At 45.7% G+C, this 27301-nt stretch overlaps 1 protein-coding gene, 34 non-coding genes and 2 pseudogenes across 37 annotated transcripts; 36 read left to right on the top strand and 1 right to left on the bottom strand.

The window, feature by feature from the left end:
* Positions 1–262: 262 nt before the first annotated feature.
* On the bottom strand, positions 263–5241 carry LOC129318823 (proline--tRNA ligase, chloroplastic/mitochondrial). 3 transcript variants are annotated; one of them, XM_054963823.1, is made up of 11 exons: positions 4821–5239; positions 4579–4635; positions 3895–4005; positions 3654–3740; positions 3399–3512; positions 3100–3306; positions 2421–2588; positions 1468–1629; positions 1137–1336; positions 865–948; positions 263–759 (listed from the first exon to the last, which is right to left on the bottom strand). In XM_054963823.1, the coding sequence occupies exons 1-11, from the start codon at positions 5178–5180 to the stop codon at positions 618–620; spliced, it is 1692 nt and encodes a 563-aa protein (XP_054819798.1). In that variant the 5' UTR covers positions 5181–5239; the 3' UTR covers positions 263–617. The 3 variants fall into 3 exon arrangements, with proteins under 3 accessions (XP_054819798.1, XP_054819870.1, XP_054819941.1); XM_054963895.1 differs by having other exon boundaries at positions 2421–2558; positions 4821–5238; XM_054963966.1 differs by lacking the exon at positions 1468–1629 and having other exon boundaries at positions 4821–5241.
* A 10596-nt stretch (positions 5242–15837) lies between these two features.
* LOC129297154 (5S ribosomal RNA) lies at positions 15838–15956 on the top strand. The gene has a single exon (XR_008590127.1). It is a non-coding gene; the product is annotated as a 5S ribosomal RNA (ribosomal RNA).
* A 204-nt stretch (positions 15957–16160) lies between these two features.
* Positions 16161–16279, top strand: LOC129297217 (5S ribosomal RNA). The gene has a single exon (XR_008590147.1). It is a non-coding gene; the product is annotated as a 5S ribosomal RNA (ribosomal RNA).
* Positions 16280–16483: 204 nt separating this feature from the next.
* Positions 16484–16602, top strand: LOC129296441 (5S ribosomal RNA). The gene has a single exon (XR_008589796.1). It is a non-coding gene; the product is annotated as a 5S ribosomal RNA (ribosomal RNA).
* Positions 16603–16806: 204 nt separating this feature from the next.
* On the top strand, positions 16807–16925 carry LOC129297210 (5S ribosomal RNA). Its single transcript, XR_008590145.1, has one exon. It is a non-coding gene; the product is annotated as a 5S ribosomal RNA (ribosomal RNA).
* A 204-nt stretch (positions 16926–17129) lies between these two features.
* On the top strand, positions 17130–17248 carry LOC129297313 (5S ribosomal RNA). Its single transcript, XR_008590177.1, has one exon. It is a non-coding gene; the product is annotated as a 5S ribosomal RNA (ribosomal RNA).
* Positions 17249–17452: 204 nt separating this feature from the next.
* LOC129297203 (5S ribosomal RNA) lies at positions 17453–17571 on the top strand. Its single transcript, XR_008590141.1, has one exon. It is a non-coding gene; the product is annotated as a 5S ribosomal RNA (ribosomal RNA).
* Positions 17572–17775: 204 nt separating this feature from the next.
* On the top strand, positions 17776–17894 carry LOC129297269 (5S ribosomal RNA). Its single transcript, XR_008590160.1, has one exon. It is a non-coding gene; the product is annotated as a 5S ribosomal RNA (ribosomal RNA).
* Positions 17895–18098: 204 nt separating this feature from the next.
* On the top strand, positions 18099–18217 carry LOC129297197 (5S ribosomal RNA). The gene has a single exon (XR_008590139.1). It is a non-coding gene; the product is annotated as a 5S ribosomal RNA (ribosomal RNA).
* Positions 18218–18421: 204 nt separating this feature from the next.
* LOC129297236 (5S ribosomal RNA) lies at positions 18422–18540 on the top strand. Its single transcript, XR_008590150.1, has one exon. It is a non-coding gene; the product is annotated as a 5S ribosomal RNA (ribosomal RNA).
* Positions 18541–18744: 204 nt separating this feature from the next.
* LOC129297191 (5S ribosomal RNA) lies at positions 18745–18863 on the top strand. Its single transcript, XR_008590136.1, has one exon. It is a non-coding gene; the product is annotated as a 5S ribosomal RNA (ribosomal RNA).
* Positions 18864–19067: 204 nt separating this feature from the next.
* On the top strand, positions 19068–19186 carry LOC129297185 (5S ribosomal RNA). The gene has a single exon (XR_008590135.1). It is a non-coding gene; the product is annotated as a 5S ribosomal RNA (ribosomal RNA).
* Positions 19187–19392: 206 nt separating this feature from the next.
* On the top strand, positions 19393–19511 carry LOC129297256 (5S ribosomal RNA). Its single transcript, XR_008590156.1, has one exon. It is a non-coding gene; the product is annotated as a 5S ribosomal RNA (ribosomal RNA).
* Positions 19512–19715: 204 nt separating this feature from the next.
* On the top strand, positions 19716–19834 carry LOC129297178 (5S ribosomal RNA). The gene has a single exon (XR_008590133.1). It is a non-coding gene; the product is annotated as a 5S ribosomal RNA (ribosomal RNA).
* Positions 19835–20038: 204 nt separating this feature from the next.
* Positions 20039–20157, top strand: LOC129297170 (5S ribosomal RNA). The gene has a single exon (XR_008590131.1). It is a non-coding gene; the product is annotated as a 5S ribosomal RNA (ribosomal RNA).
* Positions 20158–20361: 204 nt separating this feature from the next.
* Positions 20362–20480, top strand: LOC129297249 (5S ribosomal RNA). The gene has a single exon (XR_008590153.1). It is a non-coding gene; the product is annotated as a 5S ribosomal RNA (ribosomal RNA).
* A 204-nt stretch (positions 20481–20684) lies between these two features.
* LOC129297168 (5S ribosomal RNA) lies at positions 20685–20803 on the top strand. The gene has a single exon (XR_008590130.1). It is a non-coding gene; the product is annotated as a 5S ribosomal RNA (ribosomal RNA).
* Positions 20804–21007: 204 nt separating this feature from the next.
* On the top strand, positions 21008–21126 carry LOC129297161 (5S ribosomal RNA). Its single transcript, XR_008590129.1, has one exon. It is a non-coding gene; the product is annotated as a 5S ribosomal RNA (ribosomal RNA).
* Positions 21127–21330: 204 nt separating this feature from the next.
* LOC129297146 (5S ribosomal RNA) lies at positions 21331–21449 on the top strand. The gene has a single exon (XR_008590126.1). It is a non-coding gene; the product is annotated as a 5S ribosomal RNA (ribosomal RNA).
* A 204-nt stretch (positions 21450–21653) lies between these two features.
* On the top strand, positions 21654–21772 carry LOC129297125 (5S ribosomal RNA). Its single transcript, XR_008590121.1, has one exon. It is a non-coding gene; the product is annotated as a 5S ribosomal RNA (ribosomal RNA).
* A 204-nt stretch (positions 21773–21976) lies between these two features.
* Positions 21977–22095, top strand: LOC129297055 (5S ribosomal RNA). The gene has a single exon (XR_008590101.1). It is a non-coding gene; the product is annotated as a 5S ribosomal RNA (ribosomal RNA).
* A 204-nt stretch (positions 22096–22299) lies between these two features.
* On the top strand, positions 22300–22418 carry LOC129296977 (5S ribosomal RNA). Its single transcript, XR_008590070.1, has one exon. It is a non-coding gene; the product is annotated as a 5S ribosomal RNA (ribosomal RNA).
* A 204-nt stretch (positions 22419–22622) lies between these two features.
* On the top strand, positions 22623–22741 carry LOC129296911 (5S ribosomal RNA). Its single transcript, XR_008590054.1, has one exon. It is a non-coding gene; the product is annotated as a 5S ribosomal RNA (ribosomal RNA).
* Positions 22742–22945: 204 nt separating this feature from the next.
* LOC129296804 (5S ribosomal RNA) lies at positions 22946–23064 on the top strand. The gene has a single exon (XR_008589972.1). It is a non-coding gene; the product is annotated as a 5S ribosomal RNA (ribosomal RNA).
* Positions 23065–23268: 204 nt separating this feature from the next.
* Positions 23269–23387, top strand: LOC129296693 (5S ribosomal RNA). Its single transcript, XR_008589874.1, has one exon. It is a non-coding gene; the product is annotated as a 5S ribosomal RNA (ribosomal RNA).
* Positions 23388–23591: 204 nt separating this feature from the next.
* Positions 23592–23710, top strand: LOC129296623 (5S ribosomal RNA). The gene has a single exon (XR_008589848.1). It is a non-coding gene; the product is annotated as a 5S ribosomal RNA (ribosomal RNA).
* A 204-nt stretch (positions 23711–23914) lies between these two features.
* On the top strand, positions 23915–24033 carry LOC129296556 (5S ribosomal RNA). The gene has a single exon (XR_008589834.1). It is a non-coding gene; the product is annotated as a 5S ribosomal RNA (ribosomal RNA).
* Positions 24034–24237: 204 nt separating this feature from the next.
* On the top strand, positions 24238–24356 carry LOC129296482 (5S ribosomal RNA). The gene has a single exon (XR_008589808.1). It is a non-coding gene; the product is annotated as a 5S ribosomal RNA (ribosomal RNA).
* Positions 24357–24560: 204 nt separating this feature from the next.
* LOC129297369 (5S ribosomal RNA) lies at positions 24561–24679 on the top strand. Its single transcript, XR_008590192.1, has one exon. It is a non-coding gene; the product is annotated as a 5S ribosomal RNA (ribosomal RNA).
* A 204-nt stretch (positions 24680–24883) lies between these two features.
* Positions 24884–25004, top strand: LOC129297263 (5S ribosomal RNA). Its single transcript, XR_008590158.1, has one exon. It is a non-coding gene; the product is annotated as a 5S ribosomal RNA (ribosomal RNA).
* A 204-nt stretch (positions 25005–25208) lies between these two features.
* Positions 25209–25327, top strand: LOC129297296 (5S ribosomal RNA). Its single transcript, XR_008590166.1, has one exon. It is a non-coding gene; the product is annotated as a 5S ribosomal RNA (ribosomal RNA).
* Positions 25328–25531: 204 nt separating this feature from the next.
* Positions 25532–25651, top strand: LOC129297299 (5S ribosomal RNA). Its single transcript, XR_008590168.1, has one exon. It is a non-coding gene; the product is annotated as a 5S ribosomal RNA (ribosomal RNA).
* Positions 25652–25853: 202 nt separating this feature from the next.
* On the top strand, positions 25854–25971 carry LOC129297288 (5S ribosomal RNA). The gene has a single exon (XR_008590164.1). It is a non-coding gene; the product is annotated as a 5S ribosomal RNA (ribosomal RNA).
* Positions 25972–26173: 202 nt separating this feature from the next.
* Positions 26174–26291, top strand: LOC129297275 (5S ribosomal RNA). The gene has a single exon (XR_008590162.1). It is a non-coding gene; the product is annotated as a 5S ribosomal RNA (ribosomal RNA).
* A 205-nt stretch (positions 26292–26496) lies between these two features.
* On the top strand, positions 26497–26615 carry LOC129297222 (5S ribosomal RNA). Its single transcript, XR_008590148.1, has one exon. It is a non-coding gene; the product is annotated as a 5S ribosomal RNA (ribosomal RNA).
* A 205-nt stretch (positions 26616–26820) lies between these two features.
* On the top strand, positions 26821–26942 carry LOC129297327 (5S ribosomal RNA; annotated as a pseudogene).
* Positions 26943–27145: 203 nt separating this feature from the next.
* LOC129297375 (5S ribosomal RNA) lies at positions 27146–27262 on the top strand (annotated as a pseudogene).
* Positions 27263–27301: the final 39 nt, after the last annotated feature.

Below are 27301 nucleotides of genomic sequence, written 5' to 3'. Positions count from 1 at the left end.
AATTTTTTAAAAAATTAATTTTTCTATTTTAAGATCACAAGTCCTATTCTTATCCACAATCACTAATAACTTATTCAAAACTTAATTATTAAAGTTATGAAATTTGTTATTAATAACTTTTTTGCTTATACGTTATTAATTAAAAATATATTAATTTAATTATATCACCACAACTCAATCACATTCAAATCAATTAACCTTCAACCGGTGTATTTCAACACCCAAACTTGTTTTGAAAACAATGCTAGAAATGAACACTCGCTGAAATATAATTTCTGATTTCATTTACCCACTCCATGAGGGCATGCATCACTGCTATTTTAACCAGGGTCCATGGGAAGATATTCAACTACAATATGCTTTCTTGCTCAGGGCATAAACCCAATCATCTTTCTAAATTTAAAAAAAAAAAATTAAAAAAAGTTACAACAAATCAGCAGATTATATGCTTTAAAGTTTTATCAAATCAACAATTATATGCTTTGAACTAACTTAACTAAGTTACTCAACATGATTTGACTCGCCAAAATATTACCAAAACATTCACAAAGAAGTTCAACTGCCAGAACATGTGATTTGAGAATTTCAAAGAAAAAGCAAAGCTTGTAGCTGCAGAATCAGTATGATTTGGCAAAAATGGCTACTTCCTTAGCAGGATTTCCAGTCATCAAGCATTTCTTATCCCCTTCTGGTTGTTCAAAAGGAAAGCACCTGATAGTTGCTCCTGTTTCTTCTTTGACTTTAATCTCATCTTCATCACTGCCATTTTGTATAGCTTGATGTTAGAGTTCTGCGTCTTCATCAATATATCAGAATTTATGTTTCCTAGCAAAAATAAAATAAAATAATGAACGACCCCACTACCTCGCAGACCAAGGGCCTCTTGCCCATTTGCCTTCAGATATTGCAACTTTAAGATCATCATATGAGTTCACATCCACGATATTACTGCAATGAGAATAATTGCTTGTCAATCAGCTGGTCTGTAAGGTTAAGAATGTGCAAGTGCATGCAACAGTATGTAATGAAAGACTTGGAAAAAAAAATGTTAACAGAAATTGCATCTTTCAAGCGCAATACAAGCTTCTGAGCTGGAACAGACAAATGATGTTTAAGACGGAGACATATAACTGAACCTGTCTCGAAATGCAATTGCCTTTTCCAATAGAGAGGACTGGATCTCGTTCAACTTATCCTTAACGTAAGCCTCCAAAATTGAAGGCTCCACAGAGATTCCAAATGCTTTACCTTGCTTCCCAGGAACATCTCTCCTCGATATCACCACACTTCCACTAGACAAATCACGAGGACCAATTTCAATTCTCAGAGGAACTCCCTGAACAATGAGGGTTGAAATAAGGTGAATTTAATCAGATACCCCTAACTTGGAATAAGGATAAATCACGAGTAAAAGCAACCAATAATTTTTCATTCAATGAAGTTAAATATCCAATATTAAAAGGAAACCTTCATCTCCCAGAAATTGAATTTCCATCCTGGGGTTCTTTGCTCTGAGTCATCAAGCTTAACTTTAATCCCAGCAGAATGAAGAACTGCTTCTACAGACGATGCTGCATTGAGAACAGCCATTTTCTCATCATCCTTCTTCCAGATGGGTACTATCACCACCTGAAGCACCCCATGCATATCATGAAAAAGCCCATTAAGTTATAATGGTTTAGCATAGTTACCTATTAAAGAAAATCCTGAAGTAACGGTCAGGAACCATCGAGTTGTCAGGCTAATATTCTGTATTATAATGATTCGTTTGTTCCTATTGAGTGAGCAAGTGGTTCATGACAGATGTAGACATATTGTCTGGTTCAGGAGCCAGGGAGAAGAGAGAATACTTTCACTCTGATTAAAAAACTGCATTATTTCTTGGTTCTGAATTACACAGACAATAACAAGGCCATATTTATATTAACTCATAAAGGCAATCTTTCAGACAATGCATTTAAAACTAATTAAAGGGGTTACAATAGACATTATGGGGTATGAAGCACGGATATGAACTGTAAATATATCAATATCCAATACGATACTCGTAGGATACTTCAACATACCTATCATATATTCTAACATTTGTAATATGATTTTTTTTTACATTAAATTTTTTCTATATTACTTAAAAACACGAAAATAAAACTTAATATTTTGGTTGATTATTACAAATATCATTATATTACTTTAGAAATTCTTATTTAAAAATCAAAATACCTATACCTATATCATAAAATGTTAAAATATATATTATAAATATTTTCATACCCATATCCTAAATTTGGAATGGAGAATTCAGTTCTATTTCATTTTCTATTGTCACCATCATGCTTATAATTAACAAGATGTGAAGTGCCCAACAGCTACTTTCAACCAAGAATTAAATCTTTTTAGATGTAAAATAACATCAAATGTACCTGTGTTGGTGCAAGCTTTGGGGGAAGCATTAGGCCTGCATCATCACCATGAGTCATGATGATACCTCCAACAAAACGGGTACTGATCGCCCATGATGTTTGCCAAACATGCTGCCTTTGTCCATTTTCATCTGTGAACTGCACAAATTTACATTTTGTAAAGCTGCACTGTCATCACAAGATCATATCAATAATCATAAATAATCAATAATTATTTATAACAGCACACATAAGATGCACTTGAAGAATATGAAAGGGATTAATTCCCCAGGGAATTCCAATATTACGACTTACAGCATTTTAATCTGTTACTAGGTCAGATTGGCACTGGATAACTAAGACAATATGCTAAATGAAAGGGATTAATTTCCTATAAAATTCCAATACTATGACTTACAGCATTTTAATCTGTCAGATTGGCAATGGATAACTAAGACAATATGCTATAGCTAATCTATTCATTTGCCACTATTCTCCCTCCCTTCCATCCCATATTTCTTCAATCTATGCCTATTTCCAGTTCTCCCCATCCCACTCTTCTCTTTCTCCTCTTCTATGTTTCTACTTGCCTCTGTTTCTCCAATAGCAACAACCTTCTTGCCAAATGCATTTTACAAGGTGTCAGTAACACATCTGAATGTCAAATGATATATATAGGTTTTTCAAGTGAAAAGCATACCTGTGTTCCGAAGGCACGGGAGAAATTTTGCCCAAGGTTGTGGCTGGTTCCTGCCTGTAATGCTTTCTGGTCACCCATCATGGCTTCAATTGTGTAAGTCTTATAGGCACCAGCAAATGTTTCCACTTTAGATTTTCGACCTGCAATAACAGGTATTGCAGCTTGCTCATAAGCAAATCTGGTATAGATGTCAATCATCTGTCTAGCCTGCAGGTGAACAGGTAATCTGTATTTAATGAAATAATAAGTGTTCTGCTTAAGTAGTGAAGACATTCTTATTTTTTATGCCTTAAGAAGACCTCATTTTCTGCCTCTACAGGAGTTGCATGAGCAGTGTGGCCCTCTTGCCAAAGAAATTCCAGAGTCCTCACGAAGGGCTTAGTTCGCATCTCCCATCTTGTGACATTTGCCCACTAAACCACATTCATTTTGCAGAAGAAATAAACAAGGTTGTTCAATCGCTTCATCATATGAAAACAGTTTTCTAAATTCTAATCATATATACAAAGCACTTCAGCACAAAAAGAAAAGGATCATATATGCAAAGCACTTGCCTGGTTAATCAGAAGAGGGAGATCACGGTAACTATGAATCCACTGAGTAAACATGTGGTTTACAATAGTTTCACTTGTTGGTCGAACCTGCCACAACCTCAAGAATTGCAAAAATCAAAGCCAGAACTTAGGTCACAGCCTTAAAGAAAACCACATGAGCAGCTGCCTCAATTCAGTTATAGATTGAAGTGAACAAAAAATGTAAAGATATTTGTAACACTTAAGTGAAGAGTACACACACCACGAGTTTTTCTTCAAGTTCCTTCCCTCCACCAATTGTCACTAGTGCTAACTCTGGGCTAAAACCCTCAACATGACTAGCTTCTTTCTCTATAAATGAGTATGGAATAAACTGCAGGACAGTTGGGATTAAAAATCACTAAACAAATGATTGATAGTACCTTTTTTTTTTTTTATGTACTACGCATTACAAGGATCTTTGCATTACTATCGACTTCCAAAAATAAACGCACACAACAGTGATATAATTTAGCTTACAAAAACAAAAGAAAAATGGAATAAATAATATAACAGATGTCAGACACGTACAAACTCTTTAACCTTTTCATCGTTTCTTTACTGATTAAAAGTGTGCGTAATAAAAGAACATTGGTCTGAAAAGCAATATGTGGTAATGCCGCAGGCAGCAAGGCAAAAATATGGAGGAGCGTTATCTAAAATTACCCTGCCCAAGTACGCTTTTAGAAGGGGGGAAGGGGAACGAAACCACATAAACCAAAAGTTAGCCTCTTCCGTTTGGACCACACAATTTCATCAGTTAAGTTAACAATAGGAGAACAAGATGGTTTAATAGAAAAACAACAGTATCAGTTACAAATTCCCAAAATACCCATCACCCAACAAGTTGCTCTATATTCGTTCGCCCTAACTTAAAATCAGCATCATTAATAATTCAGGACATCACCTGTGGAAAATACATGTTACTATGTCCAGTCTCCTTGAACTTCACATTCAAATACTCCTGCACACCCCATACCATAGAGGGGAGACCAAAAATGTTTACTTTAGTAATTCAAACTGCCTTACAGACTAGGAGCAGCAACTAGGCACAATTGCTGAACCACCAAATGAACATTATTGAAGAAATCATCTTCGTATATTGCACAATATGAAGTGATAAACAAAGCGATTCCTCCACTAGCAAACCTGGATCGATTCCCATATTGCGTAGCCATAAGGCCGAATGACCATTGTCCCGCGAACTGGGCCATAATCAGCTAGCTCGGCGTTGGCTATCACATCGAGGTACCAAGCATTGAAATCCTGTGACCTGGGCGTGATAACTTGATCAGGGACTCGGTTCTTCAAGCTATCTATTCCGCCTTGGGTCTCCGCAGCCGGGCTTTGGGCGGCGAAGCCAGCAGCGAGTGGCCACGGCCGGAGAAAAAGCCCGTGGAATCGACGCCGGAGAGTCACCGGTGACCGGCCAGAAATATTAGAATTAGCGGCGCTAGAGGGCGAGGAGAAGAGGTGGGCTAGAGAGGGTAATCTCAAAGACGCCACCATTTCTCGTGAATCACGGGGATTTTGGAGACGGAGATGAGTCTGACGAGGAAACGGAGATGAGGTTTTAGTTTTATCGTGTACATATTTGATTGATTGTTTTTTTTTTAAATAATCATAAAATCATTTTAAATTAAATTAAAAATATTTTAATCTCTTAAAATATTATTATTCTGTTCAATCTTTAAAAAAAATTTTATTGTTAAGAAATTAATGTAAAAAATTAAATTGCTTTTAATTAAAATAAAAATCTCAAAACTCATAACAAATATTTCGTGCTCTTGATTCATAAGTTTTATTTTAAAATTCATAACCTTTCTTCATAAAATCACAAGAATTCAACAACAATTCGTAAATTTAGATTTGACATTTTGATGTTCCACAAATGTTGCAAATATCAATTACAATTTATAAGTTTTGTTCCAAAATTTACAATTTTTCTTCTTAGATTTACAAGAATTCAACATCAATTTACAAGTTTGTATTTGAAATCTTGATTTTCATCAAATGTTGCAAATATCAATCGCCATTCACAAGTTTTTATTTTAATATTTATATTTTTTTTTTGAAATCACAAGAATTCAATAGCAATTCACAAGTTTGCATTTGAAATCATAATGTTATCCAAGTATTGTAAATATCAATTGCTATTCACAAGTTTTGTTTTAAGATTTACAAATTTTCTTCCTAAAATCACAAAAATTCAACAACAATTTATAAGTTTGCATTTGAAACTTTGTTGTTCCACAAATGTTGCAAATAGCAATTACAATTCATAAGTTTTGTTCTAAGATTCACAACTTTTCTTCTTATATTTACAATAATTCAACAGCAATTTACAAGTTTGTATTTAAAATCCTAATTTTTATCAAATGTTGCAAATATCAATTGCCATTAACAAATTCTTGTTCTAATATTTATAACTTTTCTTTCTGAAATTACAAGAATTTAACAGCAATTCACAAGTTTGCATTTGAAATCATGATGTTACCCAAGTGTTGTAAATATCGATTGTCATTCACAAGTTTTGTTCTAAGATTCACAAATTTTCTTCTTAAAATTATAAAAATTCAACAACAATTTACAAGTTTACATTTGAAACTCTGATATTCCTCAAGTATTGTAAATATCAATTGCAATTTACAAGTTTTGTTCTATGATTCACAACTTTTCTTCTTAAAATCGCAAGAATTCAATTGTAATTTGTAAGTTTGCATTTAAAATCTTGATATTCATCAAATGTTGCACATATCAATTGCCATTCACAAGTTTTTGTTCTAATATTTATAACGTTTCTTTCTCAAATTGCAAAAATTCAATAGCAATTCACAAGTTTACAGTTAAAATCATGATATTTCTCACGTGTTGTGAATATCAATTGCTATTCACAAGCTTTGTTCTAAGATTTGCAATTTTTCTTTTTAAAATTGTAAAAATTCGATAGTAATTAATAACTTCACATTTGAAATCCTTATGTTCCTTAAGTGTTGTAAATATCGATTGCTATTCACAAGTTTTATTCTAAGATTCCCAACTTTTTTTCTTAAAATTATAAGAATTCAATAGTAATTTACAATTTTGTATTTGAAATCCTGATATTCCTTAAGTGTTGCAAATATTGATTGCTAGTCACAAGTTTTATTTTAAGATTCACAAATTTTCTTGCTAAAATCACAAAAATTCAATAATAACTCACAATTTCGCATTTGAAATCTTGATATTCTTCAAGTGTTGCAAATATCAATTGCTATTCACAAGTTTTGTTCTAAAATTGATAACTTTTGTTCCTAAAATTGCAAGAATTTAACAACAATTCACAATTTCACATTTGAAATTATGATATTCCTCAAGTATTACAAATATTAATTACCATTCACAATTTTTGTTCTAATATTCACAACTTTTATTTCTAAAATCACAAGAATTCAATAGCAATTCACAAGTTTACATTTGAAATCTTAATATTCCTCAAGTGTTTTAAATATCAATTGCCATTCACAAATTTTCTTCTAATATTCAAAACCTTTTCTTCTTAAAATCGCAACAATATAAAAAGAAATTGTAGTTTATCAGTACCCTACAAAATTGAGTAAATCAGAACAAATGAATTATCACTTCAATTTAAGAAATAATAACTTTCGTTAATTTAAATGACAAAAAAACCTTAAAAAGTGATAACTATCTAAAGTTTTGTTATCAATTATATAAGTTTGATAGATTGCCCAACATAGATAATCTACAACTTTTAAAATCATGATCTTGCATGGTAGGTGAAGAAGAGTTTGGATATAAAAGTGACAAGAATTGCTCCATCTTGCCTTCAAAATCCATTCAATTTCATGTGTCATTTACATTTATATTAACAATCACAATTTTGGTTACTAAAATTAACAACAATTCTATAGCAAATGACAACTTTATTTAGAGAAATTAATATAGTAATTTACACTGGTGCTTCCTCAATTGTTGCTTCTCCACTGTCATTTTTTTTACAACCTATATATCCATGACTACTTCTAAAATTATGCTCAAATTGGGTACCAATTCCACCATTGTCAACAAACTCTATAAGGGTCCTTTCATCAAAGCTTACAATATATTTCATGTCACTAAAATTAGTGTCAATACCAAAACAAGATAATATCATTATTTTCAATCTTCAAGTGCCATTCCCTCTCTCTTATCATTTTTACCCTCATACTCACCCATCATATTGCATTTTACCTTTAATTTTTTTTTTTACAAATTGTCCCCTTATATGTGATAAATCATATTTTTTTACATCATTTTATTTCTCTTTCTTCTTGGTTTTCGACAATTGTTTTGAGTATTTTAAGCGTCATTTGAATTTATTGGACTTAATTTGTAATTTTGAGAATAGCTTGTCAATTTCTAATTTTTTTATTTCTTTTTCTTATTTTTATTTTCTCACTTGCATTATCATACATCATACATACATATAGTTTAGTCTTATTTTAATTTATTAATTCTCTCCTTTGTTACTTTTATTTTTCAGCAGTTAACTAAATTCTTTTCAATATTTTATCATACTCACATATATCTTTAGACATACATATACTCACACTATTTTAGGACCCTTGTATAATAACTCATTTTTTGTTGCTTTTTAGTTTTGCCAAAATGCACTCGGCACTTTTTGAAATTTTTCTCTCTCCAGAACGTCATTTTTTTAAAAAGGAGGGAATTAGTTTTTTTAATTGGTTTTTTCCCTCCTCCTTTAACAGTATCGTCATCTTCATTCTTCCATCTTTTTTTTCCGATTTTCACAGCATCTCCCTCTCTCCTCTTATTTTCAGCAATTTCTCCCTTCCACTTCTCAACATCTAACCATCCAAATCAAGATCTGACTTTATCAATGTCTTCCTCACTCAATCCATATAACCTTGGGAATTTTGTTCTGGTTTGTTGAAGGAAGTGCTGCTGGAATTTTCTTCCCTTGCTGCCATGGCCGTGCATTCCTTAGAGCTGAATGAAGATTCAATAATGCTCTTCATGTGTGGCTAGGCGTTTCCTTCCTTTGGAGACAGACACACCTATGAGCTCCACCATAATGAGAATTTTCTTCTCCTTTTACCTCTTTAATTCATGAACTGGGACTAAATTTGTTGAGATCTTAATACTATGTCTTTGAGTTCATAAAAGTATAGCTAATGTGACATACTTGAGGTGTTTGAGATTAATTTTGGATTAGTTTATTTGCTAGACATATTTAATTGTTACATTCATTTATGGAATTAAATTGTTACTTGTTAATTTATATAAGGGAGACATAATTGTGCTTGTTATGTTTGTTGGCTAGTGTAATGTCTATCTTGACATTACTATTAATCATCATACAATCACAGCATATAATGATAATTAGAAGCTATAGATCACTCTTAGGCTTACCGTAAATATAAAAGGGTTAAAATAAGTAAACATTTAAAAATAATTTGAAATATTTGGGGTCCCAAGAAAAACCCTTTAAATATAAAGTTTGAGCTCAAACTTAATAGTTTTTTAACATATGGGAAGCATGAAAAAGTTTGGGAAGCAAATCACCTAAATAGGGCTAGAAATGTCATTTTAGCACATTCTAACACATATACCGCAGCATGTGGCACAGAGGGCTCAAATTTGTTGCTACGCCATATGCCACGACATATGCAATTTATCCTGCAACATACATGCTAGATCATGATAGCATTTTATAATAACTTTTTAGGGCGAACATCCGATTGGAGTGATTCAAGTGCTTATATGAAACTTATTCAATAAGCTAACTAATGGTACAAGTTTCAATACAATCTAATGTCGTATGTGAAATTTGGACACTCGAATGCAAAAGTCATATTTTTAAAATGATTTTCAAGCATCCAAGTACCTAAAACTTAAAACTTGTATCATTAACCCATTTTGAGACTTAAACCAAGTCTAATAAACCATAATGCACCCGATTAAACATTTAAACAACTAAAAACACATGAAAACTATGATTTGGCCACTCTATGCCCTATTATCACCTAGCAAGGCCAATCACTACATTTCCACATATAATTACTATTTGGCTAAATCATTACCACAATTCACATTTATTTATCACCACATACACTTCTAATAGTATTTTAGCCAAATTTCATAATGTTTGACCAAATATTCCCTTTAGGCTAAAATATTACAAATTCACTGTACAAGTAGTTCTAACATATCCTAACACATTTTACAATGTACTTTCACTTGTAATAGTATTTTATCCCCTCGCCACACATATTATCACATCAAACAATTCTCAAGCTAAAATGCATCACAACTTATTATCATACAAGTGCAACTCAACATTTATATGTGTTCCTAGTTGACAACCTAAAATATTATACATTCATAGTTTTATACACACTCAAAATATAAAATGGGCATTACAATGGATAGTTGAGCAGCTATTCCTTGCTCATCTCTTTCTCTTATCCCTTATCCATCTTAGAACCGATAAAAATGTAAATTCATGAGGTGATACAATGTCTTAATAACCGAATATTCTACACTACTAATTAACAAGTAAAGCAATAACAAGTAATCATATAATAATTATCCCCCTGCACAAGCAGCATATTATAATTCACCACAAATATATGGTATGCATAGATAAGAAATTCCGTCCAATCTTCCATTATTCCCTGACTAAATTCATAGGCAACCATATTGGACCAAATCCTGAAGAATTAGTCTTTGCTCACCTCACATGGGAGTAACTACTTGGCCAAGGTATTATCCCACGTTTGGACTACGAATTTTCCCTACTACAAGTAGCTAGGGTGTTATTGACTCCAACATCCATACCTTTATAGGTACTAAGGAGTGCCTTAAAAGATTGCCCAGATTACTCACGGCAACAATCCTAAATATAGGCCACACTTGGCATCCAAGGTGATAGCAATACCATATGGATTTTTCACCATTATTTCACCACTTTTCTCCACCATGTCTCCCTCTCAATTATGAATCACCATATATGCATAAATAATTCACCACAAAGTCATGCATGAAAATTACCACACATAAGGATATTAATTGCCACTTTCTTTCATGTATTTGTGACACACACATATGCACATGTCCTTTACAAATGTCTATTAATATATCATTTTGTTTTATCTCAATTATGTTCATAATGTATATTATGTACATGCAACTATATATACATGCTTAAACTAGTTAATAAATAGTATAGACTATTCGGTTACTTAAACCATTTTGTCAATAAAAGGGTTACCCATGGTCCACGTGTGCTCTTATCGCTTCCTTAACCTCAAGGAGATCTCAACTATTAAAATCTACAACATACACACCGTATGTTAGATTTCAAACCCCAACATGAGTATTCCTTAGTTAAATTTACTCAAAAATCTCAAACTTCTATAGTTGAGTATTCAAAGCTACAACTACTCATAACATCTTCATTTAGTAATAACAAGCTAATTTGTACCGTTACTCAACTCCCACAATTTCAAAACTCTCAATTTATGGCTAAGGTTCATTCAACCCTTTCAATCCAACACCTAAATCTTCATAAAAACACTTATTCAACTCAAAGAAGCTCAAAATCAAATTCCCACAACCACATACAAGACTTAGGGTTTGATTATTATCCCCCTCCAACTTAGAACCCAACCACCCATTCTTAAAAATCCAAGAAAACCAAGGTAGATACGTAGAGAAGGTTGTTGGGAAGCTTACCTATATGATTGGAGGTTTAAACAAGCCTCTAACCTTAGCCAAGTCCAATCTCTAGCAGAGCCTTCATCATACTCCTTCGTGCCCTAGGTTTTCCCCACATTTCCATATGTTTTTATGTTGATTTCCACAACTTAAATTTGCAAAGCAGTGCATTACATCACTACATAATGTGCTTATGCCACGGCATAAAAAATTGTGAGCTCATTCTTACTTGTACTATGCCTTCCTATCCCAATTTGACCTAACTTTAACCCTAGCCCTTCCTTAGAGCTATCCAATGATCTAAAATGTCAATTGGCAACTTGAAAACATGGTTAACTTAATTACTCCATTAATTTACTAATTTACCTTTAATTAGCCATTAATTTTTGGATTTAAAACTTAGAATGTTACAACTAGTACTCAAAATCTCAACTGAACATAGATTGTGTTATGTTTGGGGCAAAAGTTAAAGGCTGTCTAAATTAATCTATCAAACAATTGGGCAATTTTTATAGCATTGGGCTGTTTGTTGTTGCTAATTAGCCACTAGTGATAACTAGGTGCTCAACTTAGAGAATTCTAGGTATTTTTAACCCAATTAATTAGAGAGGAATTAAAATCAAAATTAGGAGAAAGGATTAGGTAGTTAAATCATCCAATGGAATCCATATCATTGATTTTACTCACTTCTTTTTACAAATTCATTTCATTCTATTCATTCCAATTTAGTCCATTAAAATAAATAAAAGAAAAAAATAGAAATAGTCTTTATTGGTTTTTTTAGATAGTTTGAACAAACCCTTAACTTGCTATTTTATTTGTGTTTTTATCTACTATAATTTTAGAATATGAACGCCTTGAGAGATTCAATCTCGGTTGACCCTAAACTACATTAGAGTTAACTTTATTAATTTGAGCTTATACGACTAAGAGTTATTAATATGGAATGTAACATCCTAAGCTATCATGCTGAACCCCTCCTTTTGTGCCTCCGAAATCTGTGCGAGCGAAAATATATTAAAAGCATTTGGGTTGCACCCCTCCTTTTCTGCCTCCCAAATCCGTGCAAGTCCTATTGTATCGATCGATTCAGGCTGCAGAAGCCGTCGTGCTGCCCCCTCCTTTTGCGCCTCCTAAATCTATGTGAGTGAAAATATATCAAAAGCATTTGGCTTGCACCCCTCCTTTTGCGCCTCCCAAATCCGTGCGAGTCCTATTGCATCGATCGATTCAGGCTGCAGAAGCCATCGAGCTACACCCCTCCTTTTGCGCCTCCCAAATCCGTGCGAGTCCCATTGCATCGATCGATTCAGGCTGCAGAAGCCATCGAGCTACACCCCTCCTTTTGCGCCTCCCAAATCCATGCGAGTCCCATTGCATCGATCGATTCAGGCTGCAAAAGCCGTCGTGCTGCACCCCTCCTTTTACGCCTCCCAAATCTATGCGAGTCCCATTGTATCGATTGATTCAGGCTCCAGAAACTATCAAGTTGCACTGCTCCTTTTGTGCCTCTGAAATCAGTGCAAGTCCCATTGTATCGATCGATTCAGGCTACAGAAACCGTCGTGCTGCACCCCTCCTTTTGCGCCTCCCAAATCCGTGCGAGCAAAACTATATCAAAAGCATTTCGGTTGCGCCCCTTCTTTTGTGCCTCCCCAATCCATGCGAGTTCTAATATGTCAATAGATTCAGGCAATAGAAGCCGTCGTGCTGCTTCGCTCCGTTTGCGCCTCCCAAATCCGTGCGAGTCCCATTGTACCAATCGATTCAGACTGCAGAAGCCATCGTCACCCCTCCTGTTACGCCTCCCAAATCCGTGCGAGCGAAAATATATCAAAAGCATTCGGGTTGCACTGCTCCTTTTGTGCCTCCGAAATCAGTGCGAGTCCCATTGTATCGATCGATTCAGGCTGCAAAAGCCGTCGTGGTGCACCCCTCCTTTTGTACCTCCCAAATCCGTGCGAGTTTCAATATGTCAATAGATTCAAGCAACAGAAGCCGTCGTGCTGATCCGCTCCGTTTGCTCCTCCTAAATCCGTGCGAGTCCCGTTGTACCAATCGATTCAGGCTGCAGAAGCCGTCGTGCTGCACCCCTCTTGTTGCGCCTCCTAAATCCGTGCGAGCGAAAATATACCAAAAGCATTCGGGTTGTACCGCTCTTTTTGTGCCTCCCAAATCAGTGCGAGTCCCATTTTGTCGATCGATTCAGGCGGCAGAAGCCGTCGTGGTGCACCCCTCCTTTTGCACCTCCCAAATCCGTGCGAGTCCTAATATGTCAATAGATTCAAGCAACAAAAGCCATCGTGCTGCTCCGCTCCATTTGCGCCTCCCAAATCCGTGCGAGTCCCATTGTACCGATCGATTCAGGCTGTAGAAGCTGTCATGCTGCACCCCTCCTGTTGCGCCTCCCAAATCCGTGCGAATGAAAATATATCAAAAGCATTCAAGTTGCATCAGTCCTTTTGTGCCTCCCAAATCAGTGCGAGTCCTATTGTATCGATCAATTCAGGCTGCAGAAGCCGTCGGGGTGCACTCCTCCTTTTGCGCCTCCCAAATCCGTGCGAGTCCCAATATGTCAATAGATTTAGGCAACAGAAGCCGTCGTGCTGCTCCGCTCCATTTGCGCCTCCCAAATCCGTGCGAGTCCCGTTGTACCGATCGATTCAGGCTGCAGAAGCCGTCGTGCCACACCCCTCCTGTTGCGCCTACCAAATATGTGCGAGCGAAAATATATTAAAAGCATTCCGGTTGTGCCCGTCTTATTTCGCCTCCCAAATCCATGTGAGTCCCATTGTATCGATCAATTCAGGCTGCAGAAGCTGTCATGCTGCACCCCTCCTGTTGTGCCTTCCAAATCCGTGCAAGTAAAAGTATATCAAAAGCATTCTGGTTGCACCGCTCCTTTTGTGCCTCCCGAATCCGTGCGAGTCCCAAAATGTCAATAGATTCAGGCAACAGAAGCCGTCGTGCTGCTCCGTTCCGTTTGTGCCTCCCAAATCCGTGCGAGTCCCATTGTACCGATCAATTCAGGCTGCAGAAGCCGTCGTGCCGCACCCCTCCTGTTGTGCCTCCTAAATCAGTGCGAGGGAAACTATATCAAAAGCATTCCGATTGCGCCCCTCCTTTTGTGCCTCCCAAATCCGTGCGAGCCCCATTGTACCGATCGATTCAGGCTGCAAAAGCCGTCGTGCCACACCCCTGCTGTTGCGCCTCTCAAATCCGTGCGAGCGAAACTATATCAAAAGCATTCTGGTTGTGCCCCTTCTTTTGTGCCTCCCCAATCCGTGCGAGTCCCAATATGTCAATAGATTCAGGCAACAGAAGCCGTCGTGCTACTTCGCTCCGTTTGCGCATCCCAAATCCGTGCGACTCCCACTGTACCGATCGATTCAGGCTGCAGAAGCAATCGTGCTGCACCCCTCCTTTTGCGCCTCCCAAATCCGTGCGAGCGAAAATATATCAAAAGCATTCGGGTTGCGCTGCTCCTATCTCGCCTCCCAAATCTGTGCGAGTCCCATTGTATCGATCAATTCAGGCTGCAGAAGCTGTCGTGCCGCACCCCTCCTGTTGCGTCTCCCAAATCCGTACGAGCGAAAATATATCAAAAGCATTCAGGTTGCACCGCTCCTTTTGTGCCTCCCAAATTAGTGCGAGTCCCATTGTATCGATCGATTCAGGCTGCACAAGCCGTCGTGCTACACCCCTCCTGTTGCGCCTCCCAAATCCGTGCGAGCGAAAATATATCAAAAGCATTCGGGTTGCGCCCCTCCTTTTCCCCCTCTCAAATTCGTACGAGTCCCATTGTACCGATCAATTCGGGCTGCAGAAGCCGTCGTTTCACACCCTTCTTGTTGCGCCTAACAAATCCGTGTGAGCGAAAATATATCAAAAGCATTCGGATTACGCCCCTCCATTTTCGCCTCCTAAATAAGTGTGAGTCCCACTGTATCGATCGATTCAGGCTGCAGAAGCCGTCGTGCTGCACCCCTCCTGTTGTGCTTCCCAAATCCGTGCGAACAAAAGTATATCAAAAGCATTCTGGTTGCACTGCTCCTTTTGTACCTCTCGAATCCATGAGAGTCCCAATATGTCAATAGATTCAGGCAACAGAAGCCATCGTGCTGCTCCGCTCCGTGCGAGTCCCATTGTATCGATCGATTCAGGCTGCAGAAGCCGTCGTGCCATACCCCTCCTGTTGCGCCTCCCAAATCCATGCGAGGGAAACTATATCAAAAGCATTCCGGTTGCGCCCATCTTTTTTCGCCTCCCAAATCCGTGCGAGTCCCATTCAGGAAACAGAAGCCCTCGTGGTGCGCCCCTCCTTTTGCGCCTCCAACTCCGGGTGAGTCCACATGCATCATAAGGCCTCGTGCAGCCCCATTCTACATTCGGCTCTGAAATCCGTGCGAGTCTAAAAATATCAATTGCATCAGCCTACTCCTTCGGGTGTGATCATGCCAGCACTAATGCACCGGATCCCATCAGAACTCCGTAGTTAAGCGAGCTTGGGCGAGAGAAGTACTAGGATGGGTGGCCTCCTGGGAAGTCCTCGTGTTGCACCCCACCTTTTGCGCGTCCGAAACCCGTGCGAGACCCAAAATATCGATTGACTCAGGAAACAGAAGCCCTCGTGCTGCGCCCCTCCTTCTGCGCATCCGACTCCGGGCGAGCCCACACACATCGCGAGCCCTCGTGCTGCCCCATTCTTGTTTCGGCTCCGAAATCCGTGCGAGTCCGAATATATCAATTGACTCAGCCTGCTCCATCGGGTGCGATCATACCAGCACTAATGCACCGGATCCCATCAGAACTCCGCAGTTAAGCGTGCTTGGGCGAGAGGAGTACTAGGATGGGTGCCCTCCTGGGAAGTCGTCGAGTTGCACCCCACTTTTTGCGCGTCCGAAACCCGTGCGAGTCCCAAAATATCGATTGACTCAGGAAACAGAAGCCCTCGTGCTGCGCCCCTCCTTTTGCGCCTCCGACTCCGGGCGAGCCCACACGCATCGTGAGCCCTCGTGCTGCCCCATTCTTGTTTCGGCTCCGAAATCCGTGCGAGTCCGAATATATCAATTGACTCAGCCTGCTCCATCGGGTGCGATCATACCAGCACTAATGCACCGGATCCCATCAGAACTCCGCAGTTAAGCGTGCTTGGGCGAGAGGAGTACTAGGATGGGTGGCCTCCTGGGAAGTCCTCGTGTTGCACCCCACCTTTTGCGCGTCCGAAACCCGTGCGAGACCCAAAATATCGATTGACTCAGGAAACAGAAGCCCTCGTGCTGCGCCCCTCCTTCTGCGCATCCGACTCCGGGCGAGCCCACACACATCGCGAGCCCTCGTGCTGCCCCATTCTTGTTTCGGCTCCGAAATCCGTGCGAGTCCGAATATATCAATTGACTCAGCCTGCTCCATCGGGTGCGATCATACCAGCACTAATGCACCGGATCCCATCAGAACTCCGCAGTTAAGCGTGCTTGGGCGAGAGGAGTACTAGGATGGGTGCCCTCCTGGGAAGTCGTCGAGTTGCACCCCACTTTTTGCGCGTCCGAAACCCGTGCGAGTCCGAAAATATCGATTGACTCAGGAAACAGAAGCCCTCGTGCTGCGCCCCTCCTTTTGCGCCTCCGACTCCGGGCGAGCCCACACGCATCGCGAGCCCTCGTGCTGCCCCATTCTTCTGTCGGCTCCGAAATCCGTGCGAGTCCGAATATATCAATTGACTCAGCCTGCTCCATCGGGTGCGATCATACCAGTAATAATGCACCGTATCCCATCAGAACTCCGCAGTTAAGCGTGCTTGGGCGAGAGGAGTACTAGGATGGGTGCCCTCCTGGGAAGTCGTCGAGTTGCACCCCACTTTTTGCGCGTCCGAAACCCGTGCGAGTCCCAAAATATCGATTGACTCAGGAAACAGAAGCCCTCGTGCTGCGCCCCTCCTATTGCGCCTCCGACTCCGGGCGAGCCCACACACATCGCGAGCCCTCGTGCTGCCCCATTCTTGTTTCGGCTCCGAAATCCGTGCGAGTCCGAATATATCAATTGACTCAGCCTGCTCCATCGGGTGCGATCATACCAGCACTAATGCACCGGATCCCATCAGAACTCCGCAGTTAAGCGTGCTTGGGCGAGAGGAGTACTAGGATGGGTGCCCTCCTGGGAAGTCGTCGAGTTGCACCCCACTTTTTGCGCGTCCGAAACCCGTGCGAGTCCCAAAATATCGATTGACTCAGGAAACAGAAGCCCTCGTGCTGCGCCCCTCCTTTTGCGCCTCCGACTCCGGGCGAGCCCACACGCATCGCGAGCCCTCGTGCTGCCCCATTCTTGTTTCGGCTCCGAAATCCGTGCGAGTCCGAATATATCAATTGACTCAGCCTGCTCCATCGGGTGCGATCATACCAGCACTAATGCACCGGATCCCATCAGAACTCCGCAGTTAAGCGTGCTTGGGCGAGAGGAGTACTAGGATGGGTGCCCTCCTGGGAAGTCGTCCAGTTGCACCCCACTTTTTGCGCGTCCGAAACCCGTGCGAGTCCCAAAATATCGATTGACTCAGGAAACAGAAGCCCTCGTGCTGCGCCCCTCCTTTTGCGCCTCCGACTCCGGGCGAGCCCACACGCATCGCGAGCCCTCGTGCTGCCCCATTCTTGTTTCGGCTCCGAAATCCGTGCGAGTCCGAATATATCAATTGACTCAGCCTGCTCCATCGGGTGCGATCATACCAGCACTAATGCACCGGATCCCATCAGAACTCCGCAGTTAAGCGTGCTTGGGCGAGAGGAGTACTAGGATGGGTGCCCTCCTGGGAAGTCGTCGAGTTGCACCCCACTTTTTGCGCGTCCGAAACCCGTGCGAGTCCCAAAATATCGATTGACTCAGGAAACAGAAGCCCTCGTGCTGCGCCCCTCCTTTTGCGCCTCCGACTCCGGGCGAGCCCACACGCATCGCGAGCCCTCGTGCTGCCCCATTCTTCTGTCGGCTCCGAAATCCGTGCGAGTCCGAATATATCAATTGACTCAGCCTGCTCCATCGGGTGCGATCATACCAGCACTAATGCACCGGATCCCATCAGAACTTCGCAGTTAAGCGTGCTTGGGCGAGAGGAGTACTAGGATGGGTGCCCTCCTGGGAAGTCGTCGAGTTGCACCCCACTTTTTGCGCGTCCGAAACCCGTGCGAGTCCCAAAATATCGATTGACTCAGGAAACAGAAGCCCTCGTGCTGCGCCCCTCCTTTTGCGCCTCCGACTCCGGGCGAGCCCACACGCATCGCGAGCCCTCGTGCTGCCCCATTCTTGTTTCGGCTCCGAAATCCGTGCGAGTCCGAATATATCAATTGACTCAGCCTGCTCCATCGGGTGCGATCATACCAGCACTAATGCACCGGATCCCATCAGAACTCCGCAGTTAAGCGTGCTTGGGCGAGAGGAGTACTAGGATGGGTGCCCTCCTGGGAAGTCGTCGAGTTGCACCCCACTTTTTGCGCGTCCGAAACCCGTGCGAGTCCCAAAATATCGATTGACTCAGGAAACAGAAGCCCTCGTGCTGCGCCCCTCCTATTGCGCCTCCGACTCCGGGCGAGCCCACACGCATCGCGAGCCCTCGTGCTGCCCCATTCTTGTTTCGGCTCCGAAATCCGTGCGAGTCCGAATATATCAATTGACTCAGCCTGCTCCATCGGGTGCGATCATACCAGCACTAATGCACCGGATCCCATCAGAACTCCGCAGTTAAGCGTGCTTGGGCGAGAGGAGTACTAGGATGGGTGCCCTCCTGGGAAGTCGTCGAGTTGCACCCCACTTTTTGCGCGTCCGAAACCCGTGCGAGTCCCAAAATATCGATTGACTCAGGAAACAGAAGCCCTCGTGCTGCGCCCCTCCTTTTGCGCCTCCGACTCCGGGCGAGCCCACACGCATCGCGAGCCCTCGTGCTGCCCCATTCTTCTGTTTCGGCTCCGAAATCCGTGCGAGTCCGAATATATCAATTGACTCAGCCTGCTCCATCGGGTGCGATCATACCAGCAATAATGCACCGGATCCCATCAGAACTCCGCAGTTAAGCGTGCTTGGGCGAGAGGAGTACTAGGATGGGTGCCCTCCTGGGAAGTCGTCGAGTTGCACCCCACTTTTTGCGCGTCCGAAACCCGTGCGAGTCCCAAAATATCGATTGACTCAGGAAACAGAAGCCCTCGTGCTGCGCCCCTCCTTTTGCGCCTCCGACTCCGGGCGAGCCCACACGCATCGCGAGCCCTCGTGCTGCCCCATTCTTGTTTCGGCTCCGAAATCCGTGCGAGTCCGAATATATCAATTGACTCAGCCTGCTCCATCGGGTGCGATCATACCAGCACTAATGCACCGGATCCCATCAGAACTCCGCAGTTAAGCGTGCTTGGGCGAGAGGAGTACTAGGATGGGTGCCCTCCTGGGAAGTCGTCGAGTTGCACCCCACTTTTTGCGCGTCCGAAACCCGTGCGAGTCCCAAAATATCGATTGACTCAGGAAACAGAAGCCCTCGTGCTGCGCCCCTCCTTTTGCGCCTCCGACTCCGGGCGAGCCCACACGCATCGCGAGCCCTCGTGCTGCCCCATTCTTGTTTCGGCTCCGAAATCCGTGCGAGTCCGAATATATCAATTGACTCAGCCTGCTCCATCGGGTGCGATCATACCAGCACTAATGCACCGGATCCCATCAGAACTCCGCAGTTAAGCGTGCTTGGGCGAGAGGAGTACTAGGATGGGTGCCCTCCTGGGAAGTCGTCGAGTTGCACCCCACTTTTTGCGCGTCCGAAACCCGTGCGAGTCCCAAAATATCGATTGACTCAGGAAACAGAAGCCCTCGTGCTGCGCCCCTCCTTTTGCGCCTCCGACTCCGGGCGAGCCCACACGCATCGCGAGCCCTCGTGCTGCCCCATTCTTGTTTCGGCTCCGAAATCCGTGCGAGTCCGAATATATCAATTGACTCAGCCTGCTCCATCGGGTGCGATCATACCAGCAATAATGCACCGGATCCCATCAGAACTCCGCAGTTAAGCGTGCTTGGGCGAGAGGAGTACTAGGATGGGTGCCCTCCTGGGAAGTCGTCGAGTTGCACCCCACTTTTTGCGCGTCCGAAACCCGTGCGAGTCCCAAAATATCGATTGACTCAGGAAACAGAAGCCCTCGTGCTGCGCCCCTCCTTTTGCGCCTCCGACTCCGGGCGAGCCCACACGCATCGCGAGCCCTCGTGCTGCCCCATTCTTGTTTCGGCTCCGAAATCCGTGCGAGTCCGAATATATCAATTGACTCAGCCTGCTCCATCGGGTGCGATCATACCAGCACTAATGCACCGGATCCCATCAGAACTCCGCAGTTAAGCGTGCTTGGGCGAGAGGAGTACTAGGATGGGTGCCCTCCTGGGAAGTCGTCGAGTTGCACCCCACTTTTTGCGCGTCCGAAACCCGTGCGAGTCCCAAAATATCGATTGACTCAGGAAACAGAAGCCCTCGTGCTGCGCCCCTCCTTTTGCGCCTCCGACTCCGGGCGAGCCCACACGCATCGCGAGCCCTCGTGCTGCCCCATTCTTGTTTCGGCTCCGAAATCCGTGCGAGTCCGAATATATCAATTGACTCAGCCTGCTCCATCGGGTGCGATCATACCAGCACTAATGCACCGGATCCCATCAGAACTCCGCAGTTAAGCGTGCTTGGGCGAGAGGAGTACTAGGATGGGTGCCCTCCTGGGAAGTCGTCGAGTTGCACCCCACTTTTTGCGCGTCCGAAACCCGTGCGAGTCCCAAAATATCGATTGACTCAGGAAACAGAAGCCCTCGTGCTGCGCCCCTCCTTTTGCGCCTCCGACTCCGGGCGAGCCCACACGCATCGCGAGCCCTCGTGCTGCCCCATTCTTGTTTCGGCTCCGAAATCCGTGCGAGTCCGAATATATCAATTGACTCAGCCTGCTCCATCGGGTGCGATCATACCAGCACTAATGCACCGGATCCCATCAGAACTCCGCAGTTAAGCGTGCTTGGGCGAGAGGAGTACTAGGATGGGTGCCCTCCTGGGAAGTCGTCGAGTTGCACCCCACTTTTTGCGCGTCCGAAACCCGTGCGAGTCCCAAAATATCGATTGACTCAGGAAACAGAAGCCCTCGTGCTGCGCCCCTCCTTTTGCGCCTCCGACTCCGGGCGAGCCCACACGCATCGCGAGCCCTCGTGCTGCCCCATTCTTGTTTCGGCTCCGAAATCCGTGCGAGTCCGAATATATCAATTGACTCAGCCTGCTCCATCGGGTGCGATCATACCAGCACTAATGCACCGGATCCCATCAGAACTCCGCAGTTAAGCGTGCTTGGGCGAGAGGAGTACTAGGATGGGTGCCCTCCTGGGAAGTCGTCGAGTTGCACCCCACTTTTTGCGCGTCCGAAACCCGTGCGAGTCCCAAAATATCGATTGACTCAGGAAACAGAAGCCCTCGTGCTGCGCCCCTCCTTTTGCGCCTCCGACTCCGGGCGAGCCCACACGCATCGCGAGCCCTCGTGCTGCCCCATTCTTGTTTCGGCTCCGAAATCCGTGCGAGTCCGAATATATCAATTGACTCAGCCTGCTCCATCGGGTGCGATCATACCAGCACTAATGCACCGGATCCCATCAGAACTCCGCAGTTAAGCGTGCTTGGGCGAGAGGAGTACTAGGATGGGTGCCCTCCTGGGAAGTCGTCGAGTTGCACCCCACTTTTTGCGCGTCCGAAACCCGTGCGAGTCCCAAAATATCGATTGACTCAGGAAACAGAAGCCCTCGTGCTGCGCCCCTCCTTTTGCGCCTCCGACTCCGGGCGAGCCCACACGCATCGCGAGCCCTCGTGCTGCCCCATTCTTGTTTCGGCTCCGAAATCCGTGCGAGTCCGAATATATCAATTGACTCAGCCTGCTCCATCGGGTGCGATCATACCAGCACTAATGCACCGGATCCCATCAGAACTCCGCAGTTAAGCGTGCTTGGGCGAGAGGAGTACTAGGATGGGTGCCCTCCTGGGAAGTCGTCGAGTTGCACCCCACTTTTTGCGCGTCCGAAACCCGTGCGAGTCCCAAAATATCGATTGACTCAGGAAACAGAAGCCCTCGTGCTGCGCCCCTCCTTTTGCGCCTCCGACTCCGGGCGAGCCCACACGCATCGCGAGCCCTCGTGCTGCCCCATTCTTGTTTCGGCTCCGAAATCCGTGCGAGTCCGAATATATCAATTGACTCAGCCTGCTCCATCGGGTGCGATCATACCAGCACTAATGCACCGGATCCCATCAGAACTCCGCAGTTAAGCGTGCTTGGGCGAGAGGAGTACTAGGATGGGTGCCCTCCTGGGAAGTCGTCGAGTTGCACCCCACTTTTTGCGCGTCCGAAACCCGTGCGAGTCCCAAAATATCGATTGACTCAGGAAACAGAAGCCCTCGTGCTGCGCCCCTCCTTTTGCGCCTCCGACTCCGGGCGAGCCCACACGCATCGCGAGCCCTCGTGCTGCCCCATTCTTGTTTCGGCTCCGAAATCCGTGCGAGTCCGAATATATCAATTGACTCAGCCTGCTCCATCGGGTGCGATCATACCAGCACTAATGCACCGGATCCCATCAGAACTCCGCAGTTAAGCGTGCTTGGGCGAGAGGAGTACTAGGATGGGTGCCCTCCTGGGAAGTCGTCGAGTTGCACCCCACTTTTTGCGCGTCCGAAACCCGTGCGAGTCCCAAAATATCGATTGACTCAGGAAACAGAAGCCCTCGTGCTGCGCCCCTCCTTTTGCGCCTCCGACTCCGGGCGAGCCCACACGCATCGCGAGCCCTCGTGCTGCCCCATTCTTGTTTCGGCTCCGAAATCCGTGCGAGTCCGAATATATCAATTGACTCAGCCTGCTCCATCGGGTGCGATCATACCAGCACTAATGCACCGGATCCCATCAGAACTCCGCAGTTAAGCGTGCTTGGGCGAGAGGAGTACTAGGATGGGTGCCCTCCTGGGAAGTCGTCGAGTTGCACCCCACTTTTTGCGCGTCCGAAACCCGTGCGAGTCCCAAAATATCGATTGACTCAGGAAACAGAAGCCCTCGTGCTGCGCCCCTCCTTTTGCGCCTCCGACTCCGGGCGAGCCCACACGCATCGCGAGCCCTCGTGCTGCCCCATTCTTGTTTCGGCTCCGAAATCCGTGCGAGTCCGAATATATCAATTGACTCAGCCTGCTCCATCGGGTGCGATCATACCAGCACTAATGCACCGGATCCCATCAGAACTCCGCAGTTAAGCGTGCTTGGGCGAGAGGAGTACTAGGATGGGTGCCCTCCTGGGAAGTCGTCGAGTTGCACCCCACTTTTTGCGCGTCCGAAACCCGTGCGAGTCCCAAAATATCGATTGACTCAGGAAACAGAAGCCCTCGTGCTGCGCCCCTCCTTTTGCGCCTCCGACTCCGGGCGAGCCCACACGCATCGCGAGCCCTCGTGCTGCCCCATTCTTGTTTCGGCTCCGAAATCCGTGCGAGTCCGAATATATCAATTGACTCAGCCTGCTCCATCGGGTGCGATCATACCAGCACTAATGCACCGGATCCCATCAGAACTCCGCAGTTAAGCGTGCTTGGGCGAGAGGAGTACTAGGATGGGTGCCCTCCTGGGAAGTCGTCGAGTTGCACCCCACTTTTTGCGCGTCCGAAACCCGTGCGAGTCCCAAAATATCGATTGACTCAGGAAACAGAAGCCCTCGTGCTGCGCCCCTCCTTTTGCGCCTCCGACTCCGGGCGAGCCCACACGCATCGCGAGCCCTCGTGCTGCCCCATTCTTGTTTCGGCTCCGAAATCCGTGCGAGTCCGAATATATCAATTGACTCAGCCTGCTCCATCGGGTGCGATCATACCAGCACTAATGCACCGGATCCCATCAGAACTCCGCAGTTAAGCGTGCTTGGGCGAGAGGAGTACTAGGATGGGTGCCCTCCTGGGAAGTCGTCGAGTTGCACCCCACTTTTTGCGCGTCCGAAACCCGTGCGAGTCCCAAAATATCGATTGACTCAGGAAACAGAAGCCCTCGTGCTGCGCCCCTCCTTTTGCGCCTCCGACTCCGGGCGAGCCCACACGCATCGCGAGCCCTCGTGCTGCCCCATTCTTGTTTCGGCTCCGAAATCCGTGCGAGTCCGAATATATCAATTGACTCAGCCTGCTCCATCGGGTGCGATCATACCAGCACTAATGCACCGGATCCCATCAGAACTCCGCAGTTAAGCGTGCTTGGGCGAGAGGAGTACTAGGATGGGTGCCCTCCTGGGAAGTCGTCGAGTTGCACCCCACTTTTTGCGCGTCCGAAACCCGTGCGAGTCCCAAAATATCGATTGACTCAGGAAACAGAAGCCCTCGTGCTGCGCCCCTCCTTTTGCGCCTCCGACTCCGGGCGAGCCCACACGCATCGCGAGCCCTCGTGCTGCCCCATTCTTGTTTCGGCTCCGAAATCCGTGCGAGTCCGAATATATCAATTGACTCAGCCTGCTCCATCGGGTGCGATCATACCAGCACTAATGCACCGGATCCCATCAGAACTCCGCAGTTAAGCGTGCTTGGGCGAGAGGGTAGTACTAGGATGGGTGCCCTCCTGGGAAGTCGTCGAGTTGCACCCCACTTTTTGCGCGTCCGAAACCCGTGCGAGTCCCAAAATATCGATTGACTCAGGAAACAGAAGCCCTCGTGCTGCGCCCCTCCTTTTGCGCCTCCGACTCCGGGCGAGCCCACACGCATCGCGAGCCCTCGTGCTGCCCCATTCTTGTTTCGGCTCCGAAATCCGTGCGAGTCCGAATATATCAATTGACTCAGCCTGCTCCATCGGGTGCGATCATACCAGCACTAATGCACCGGATCCCATCAGAACTCCGCAGTTAAGCGTGCTTGGGCGAGAGGAGTACTAGGATGGGTGCCCTCCTGGGAAGTCGTCGAGTTGCACCCCACTTTTTGCGCGTCCGAAACCCGTGCGAGTCCCAAAATATCGATTGACTCAGGAAACAGAAGCCCTCGTGCTGCGCCCCTCCTTTTGCGCCTCCGACTCCGGGCGAGCCCACACGCATCGCGAGCCCTCGTGCTGCCCCATTCTTGTTTCGGCTCCGAAATCCGTGCGAGTCCGAATATATCAATTGACTCAGCCTGCTCCATCGGGTGCGATCATACCAGCACTAATGCACCGGATCCCATCAGAACTCCGCAGTTAACGCGTGCTTGGGCGAGAGGAGTACTAGGATGGGTGCCCTCCTGGGAAGTCGTCGAGTTGCACCCCACTTTTTGCGCGTCCGAAACCCGTGCGAGTCCCAAAATATCGATTGACTCAGGAAACAGAAGCCCTCGTGCTGCGCCCCCCTTTTGCGCCTCCGACTCCGGGCGAGCCCACACGCATCGCGAGCCCTCGTGCTGCCCCATTCTTGTTTCGGCTCCGAAATCCGTGCGAGTCCGAATATATCAATGACTCAGCCTGCTCCATCGGGTGCGATCATACCAGCACTAATGCACCGGATCCCATCAGAACTCCGCAGTTAAGCGTGCTTGGGCGAGAGGAGTACTAGGATGGGTGCCCTCCTGGGAAGTCGTCAGTTGCACCCCACTTTTTGCGCGTCCGAAACCCGTGCGAGTCCCAAAATATCGATTGACTCAGGAAACAGAAGCCCTGTGCTGCGCCCCTCCTTTTGCGCCTCCGACTCCGGGGAGCCCACACGCATCGCGAGCCCTCGTGCTGCCCCATTCTTGTTTCGGCTCCGAAATCCGTGCGAGTCCGAATATATCAATTGACTCAGCCTGCTCCATCGGGTGCGATCATACCAGCACTAATGCACCGGATCCCATCAGAACTCCGCAGTTAAGCGTGCTTGGGCGAGAGGAGTACTAGGATGGGTGCCCTCTGGGAAGTCGTCGAGTTGCACCCCACTTTTTGCGCGTCCGAAACCCGTGCGAGTCCCAAAATATCGATTGACTCAGGAAACAGAAGCCCTCGTGCTGCGCCCCTCCTTTTGCGCCTCCGACTCCGGCGAGCCCACACGCATCGCGAGCCCTCGTGCTGCCCCCATCTTGTTTCGGCTCCGAAATCCGTGCGAGTCCGAATATATATCAATTGACTCAGCCTGCTCCATCGGGTGCGATCATACCAGCACTAATGCACCGGATCCCATCAGAACTCCGCAGTTAAGCGTGCTTGGGCGAGAGGAGTACTAGGATGGGTGCCCTCCTGGGAAGTCGTCGAGTTGCACCCCACTTTTTGCGCGTCCGAAACCCGTGCGAGTCCCAAAATATCGATTGACTCAGGAAACAGAAGCCCTCGTGCTGCGCCCCTCCTTTGCGCCTCCGACTCCGGGCGAGCCCACACGCATCGCGAGCCCTCGTGCTGCCCCATTCTTTTGTTTCGGCTCCGAAATCCGTGCGAGTCCGAATATATCAATTGACTCAGCCTGCTCCATCGGGTGCGATCATACCAGCACTAATGCACCGGATCCATCAGAACTCCGCAGTTAAGCGTGCTTGGGCGAGGGAGAGGAGTACTAGGATGGGTGCCCTCCTGGGAAGTCGTCGAGTTGCACCCCACTTTTTGCGCGTCCGGAAACCCGTGCGAGTCCCAAAATATCGATTGACTCAGGAAACAGAAGCCCTCGTGCTGCGCCCCTCCTTTTGCGCCTCCGACTCGGGCGAGCCCACACGCATCGCGCGCCCTCGTGCTGCCCCATTCTGTTTCGGCTCCGAAATCCGTGCGAGTCCGAATATATCAATTGACTCAGCCTGCTCCATCGGGTGCGATCATACCAGCACTTAATGCACGGATCCATCAGAACTCCGCAGTTAAGCGTGCTTGGGCGAGAGGAGTACTGGATGGGTGCCCTCCTGGGAAGTCGTCGAGTTGCACCCCCACTTTTTGCGCGTCCGAAACCCCGTGCGAGTCCCCAAA

This window comes from Prosopis cineraria, unplaced genomic scaffold (assembly GCF_029017545.1).
Source record: "Prosopis cineraria cultivar Desert tree isolate PC_DT_omini unplaced genomic scaffold, ASM2901754v1 PC1, whole genome shotgun sequence".
Taxonomy (NCBI): Eukaryota; Viridiplantae; Streptophyta; class Magnoliopsida; order Fabales; family Fabaceae; genus Prosopis; species Prosopis cineraria.
The sequence above is the reverse complement of the archived record's forward strand: the minus strand, read 5'-3'. Positions and strand labels throughout refer to the sequence as shown.

Coding starts and splice junctions, on each gene's coding strand:
- LOC129318823 (XM_054963823.1), bottom strand. CDS start 5,180: ATGGTGGCGTCTTTGAGATTACCCTCTCTAGCCCACCTCTTCTCCTCG. Junction 4,006..4,578: donor GTAACATGTATTTTCCACAG/GTGATGTCCTGA, acceptor ACTGTCCTGCAG/TTTATTCCATACTCATTTAT. Junction 1,630..2,420: donor CAAAGCTTGCACCAACACAG/GTACATTTGATG, acceptor GGGGTGCTTCAG/GTGGTGATAGTACCCATCTG.